Below are 5,172 nucleotides of genomic sequence, written 5' to 3'. Positions count from 1 at the left end.
AGTGGGAATCTGGTTCTTAGGGGAACATCAATTCTGGGTTTGTCATCACCAAAAAGGGGGAAATTGATAAGATATACTAGTTCATGTTTTGATGATTTGCCAAACCCTGGGGAACCAAATAGGGACCAGGTACTCAATCAGGTCCCCTGCACGTCGTACAATTAACTCTACAGCTATAAAGCTACGGTACTATACTGACTGGCAGAATCACAGCAGCACAGCTGCAGTTTGCTAGAGGCCAAACCAAAGGCTGTGTAATCCCTATCCATTGTCACATGCTCCTCATATATACAACATGTTACAATGCTAACCCTAACACTTGCAAATTTGAAAAATATATTTTTCTCAAGTGCTAGCCGCCACTGCTCTCTAAGTCTTGTCAAGCACAAAGCTGCTACAAACTCAAGGATCAGATCCCCAAACTGAGGATGTCTTGAGTCGTTAGGTTTGTTGAGTCTTTGTCTTTTTGTCCTTTACTTGTAATCCTACTCTATTTTCAAGAAGTATCATTGCAGGACAAATTTCCACTTTTGTTGTTTTGGTTTTTCTTGGCTAGAGTTGGTCAAGAGTTGTAGCTTTGCAATAGAGTTATTGTAAATCGTTTATAATAGAGTTATTGTAAAGGGTGAGGGATTAAGAGTTTATTCCTAGATTGCAAGAGTTATAATCTGAAGTTGCTCTGTTAGTGAAGTTGAAATCCTACTCTGGCGGGTCGTGGTTTTTAATCCCTTGAGTAAGGAGTTTTCCCAAATTTACTTTTTGTCTTTTATCAGAAGGAACGAATAGAGAACCTGGTTCTCTATACTTTGGTGGACTCATAGTTTACATCGAATGTGACACCCCCAACCAAGAAAAGAAACATATCGCGTAGAGCACATCAACTTGCACCATCTCAAAACAGCGGTGCCTATGGTGTCGGTGCTTGACTGGAGCATTCAGCGAGAAGGTATGCAGAGGGAAAAAGGCTCGAGAAAGCATCCATGGAAGGGGGAATATCTAAAGAAGTGTTAGCGAGGAGACCATCTTGTCATAACGGTAGGATATTGCTTCATTCATGGTGAATGAAACAATTATAGAGACAAATATACCACTGAATTTTAAACTTCAGAAACATTGAATTACTAACATAATGCCAAAAAAGGAAATATAGCATATAACACAACTATACAGACGAATCTCAGGTTTATTTAAGTTAATTCCTGCAGCGCCAAAGGCAAATTAAGAAGGAAAAATATAAAAGAAAAGCAGTGGCTAAGTTCCCATAGAACATATCTACATATGTACCATTTTACAAGAATTTTTCTATGGAGGTCGTCAACGTTGATTTGGGGACTGCACCAATGACTGTATCTTTCTTCTCTCCGTCCTTGAAAATCATGACGGTTGGGATACTTCGAATCCCATATTTGCTCGCGATGGTAGGACTTTCATCCGTGTTCACTTTGAAGAATTTAAACTTGCCAGCAAATTCCTGTGATAGTTCATCAATAACGGGGTGAATCATTCGGCATGGACCACACCATGGAGCCCAAAATTCAACCAGAACAGGTACATCGGACCCCATTACGAGAGACTCCCAGGTTTGATCATTAACACCAGGCACTGCATTTTCCAATAACCATGTTAAATAGAGAGAGGAGCTGATAAGATGTTGCTAAAGCAATGGTTTTAGCAGCCTAACACAGTCAAACCTCTCTATAACAACTTTTCACTATAACAACCATGTTTTTTTGTGGAATAACTCTCTCATGTTATGTTATATTATATGTTCTTTGCAACAACATTTCGCTATAGCAGCTAAAAATATTAGGATAAACGATGTCGTTATAGAGAGGTTTAACTGCATGTATTCTGCTTCATGCCAATACCTCAGCAACGGAAAATTAAAACAAGAGACTGATGCATTATAATTGTTTTTACTCCTTGTAATTAATTAGTCAGAGCACTAGAGATGAAGATTTGACAACACAAAATTTCATTTTTCTAACGAGCATGATTCATATTACAAGTGCAACACCAACATTCACACAAAAAAAAACATAAGTCAAGCCATACTGATTCCTAAGAACTGAAAATAGCTACGAAATGTCAAGGAGAAAGCGGAAATTAGAACCTATATGCAGATAATTTCTTTTACAAGAATAGTAATGTAACTCATAGAAGTTCAAATATTTAACAGAAAATGAAGTTCAAAATAGTACTAGCTTGGGTAGGTTTACCAGCCTTTACACTATCCAAACTTATGGTACACATCCACTATAATGGATTTACTTCAATTCTTTCACAAGCATCAAGTAATTCTAGTTGTCTTTGCACTCCTCACTTTGATTTCCACACTGTTTCTAAAAAACTTGATTTACTCTTTAATGTGTAGTTGAATATTCAACTGGAATATCCTGGAACTGATTTTTCATCAAAGATTGTATGACTATCTGGTAAATAAATGACAATCGCTGTTGTATATGACTGTGAATTGTGAACAAGGCCACTCTGCCACATGTATGGATGTAGTGTTAATATTGCCAGTTCATCCAAATTCACCACATAAGTACTTCCTCTATCCTAATTTATGTGAAGTGATTTGGATGACAAGAATCAAAACATTTAATTTTGACTATGAATTCGGGTATAATTTCTTCAAATTTTCAAAAAATAAAATTTACATATTTGAAAACTACACGAAAAATACTATAAACCTATGCTAATAATTCAAAATATTTTTAAGATTTTTAAAAATTGTAGTAAAAAAAAAAAAAAAAAACTTGTCCGACTCACCCAAACAGACACAGTAACACCTTCACACAAAATAGGACAGGGGAAGTATTACTCCCTCTGTCCCAATTTGTTTGAAGGTTGACTAGTTTGGGGAGTCAAACAACTCTTTCCTTGACTGAATTTTACATACAGATTCTTCGAGTACTTCTGTAATAAAATTAAGTCAAAGAAAAACTGTTTGACTCCCCAAACTGGTCAACCTTCAAACAAATAGGGACGAAGGGAGTAATAACAATAAATTTCGGACCTACTAAATCAAATAAACCATGCTAGAATCCCCAACTCGAACTCATATAAAATTCAAATCCTGATTATCTTTGCTGCGTTTTAGCATTTTTTGTCATAATTTAAGCTTAAAAAAGGCCCAAACTTGATCTCAAACTATAAGCAAGTGGTAAGATTAAAAAGGAGGACAAGAAATAAACACCTAGAAGATGAGCTTAGTAACACTGATGAACGAGTCAACTGGATCTTATTAAGGCCTTTGAACACAGAGAATCTAATAGAGAAGAGAGCCTAAGCTTTCATGCATCCTCAATATATGTCTTAAAATTTGTAAAGAAATGGATCTTGGCCTAACTCCAACCCAAAAGCTAGCTCATGAGGGGAGTACTGCCCAAACCATATTAAAGAGACTACCCATCCCGGATGTGGGAATCTTAACATAATTACTTCATTAAATATTTATAAATAATTAATTGTGAAGCAGTTACTATGGTATATTTTGCCTACGCTCTGACACTTGTAATTGTGTAAAGGGCAGCCAGGTGCACTAAGCTCCCGCTATGCACGGGGCTCGGAGAAGGGCCGGCCGACCACAAGGGTCTTTTGTATGCAGCCTTACCCTCCATTCTGCAAGAGGCTGTTTTCACGGCTTGAACTTGTAATTGTGTGTTTAAGCATTTGTTTTACCAAATTTAAGCTTAAAAAGGCCCAAACATCTCAAAAGCAAGCAGGAGTTGATAAATAGTATTAGAGCCTGTTTGGATGGGCTTAAAATAAGCCGCTTATAAGCTGGAAACAGCTTATAAGCCAAAAAAAATAAGTTGGATAGGCTAACTTTTTTTTTTTGGCTTATAAGCTGTTTTCAGCTTATAAGCTGCTTTAGATAAGCTAAGCCAAATGGGCCCAATTATTTTTTTTAGCTCATTTTATGAGCAAAATGACTTTAAGCTGGCCAGCCAAACACTCAGAAAAGCTGAAAACAGCTTATAAACAACTTATAAACCAATCCAAACGGGCTCTTAGTATACTAAATTAAATAGGACAGGATATAAACACCTAGAACGGCAGTATCCTGAGCCTCACACACAATTCCTCCTTCTCTACGACTACCAGATTTCGAAAATGACCTCAAGGACACCGATGAACAAGTCGACTGTATCTTCTTAAGGCCTTTGAATACAGAAAATCTAATAGAGGACCAACTACCAGAGAGATAAAAAAAAACATTTAATTTTGACTATAAATTCAGATACAGATTCTACAATTTTAAAAAAAATAATATTTGCATATTTGAAAACTACACAAAAAGTACTACAAGTCTATACAACTAATGATTCAAACTAATTTTAAAAAATTAAAGAAATTAAAATCAAAGAAAAAACAATCTGACTCCACCAAACCAAACAGTAACACCTTCACATAAAATAGGACGAGCAAGTACTAAAATAATAGTAATAATAATCATAAGTTTCGTACCTAGTAAATCAAATAAACCGCGCCGTAATACCTAACTCGAACGCATAAAGTTTAAATCCTGAATTACCTCTGCTTTGCCACTTGTAATTACGTGTTTAAGCATTTCTTTTTCAAAATATAAGCTTAAAACAGAATCAAATATTGTGATTAAAAATGAGTACAGGAAATAAGCACCTAGAACAGCAGTATCCTGAGCCTCACAGACTATTCCTCCTCTTCTGCGAGTGACAGATTTAGCAAATGACACTGATGAACGAGTCGACTGTATCTTATTAAGGCCTTCGAATACAGAAAATCTAATAGAAGACGGGCGACCAGACAGCGAAAAACCGCCAACCGGAGCCAATGATGCGGATACGGTGGCGCGTGGGACTGCAATAGTTTCAAGCAAACCAGCCATGGTAGAGTTGGATAACACAGGTGATCTTGTGGCTGAGTAGAGTTTGTTTGGTTTTCAAGCTTTTCGTTTGGGTGAGACACTTGATAAAATGGATAAGGTAATGAATGTGTGTCAGTAGTCCACGTGTCACTCTCACTTCACTTTCTGAACTTCTAACCTGAGATGAGAATATTTTTCGGGGTAAGTCGGTCAAAAATAATTAAATTTGCTAGTCATAGTACAAAAGGTATAGAGTATCCTATTTTGTATCAAAAATATATATTTTATGTATATTATACGTTAATCTATATATATAT

General features: G+C 36.2%; 1 protein-coding gene across 1 annotated transcript; it reads right to left on the bottom strand.

Moving 5' to 3' along the window:
- Positions 1–1,130: 1,130 nt before the first annotated feature.
- Positions 1,131–4,954, bottom strand: LOC132636479 (uncharacterized). The gene is made up of 2 exons (XM_060353369.1): positions 4,651–4,954; positions 1,131–1,602 (listed from the first exon to the last, which is right to left on the bottom strand). The coding sequence occupies exons 1-2, from the start codon at positions 4,874–4,876 to the stop codon at positions 1,289–1,291; spliced, it is 540 nt and encodes a 179-aa protein (XP_060209352.1). The 5' UTR covers positions 4,877–4,954; the 3' UTR covers positions 1,131–1,288.
- Positions 4,955–5,172: the final 218 nt, after the last annotated feature.

The sequence above is a fragment of the Lycium barbarum genome, chromosome 4, assembly GCF_019175385.1.
Source record: "Lycium barbarum isolate Lr01 chromosome 4, ASM1917538v2, whole genome shotgun sequence".
Lineage (NCBI taxonomy): Eukaryota > Viridiplantae > Streptophyta > Magnoliopsida > Solanales > Solanaceae > Lycium > Lycium barbarum.
Note: the sequence above shows the minus strand (reverse complement) of the source record. Positions and strands in the feature narration are given on the sequence as shown.

Coding starts and splice junctions, on each gene's coding strand:
- LOC132636479 (XM_060353369.1), bottom strand. CDS start 4,876: ATGGCTGGTTTGCTTGAAACTATTGCAGTCCCACGCGCCACCGTATCC. Junction 1,603..4,650: donor TCAGGATACTGCTGTTCTAG/GTGCTTATTTCC, acceptor TGGAAAATGCAG/TGCCTGGTGTTAATGATCAA.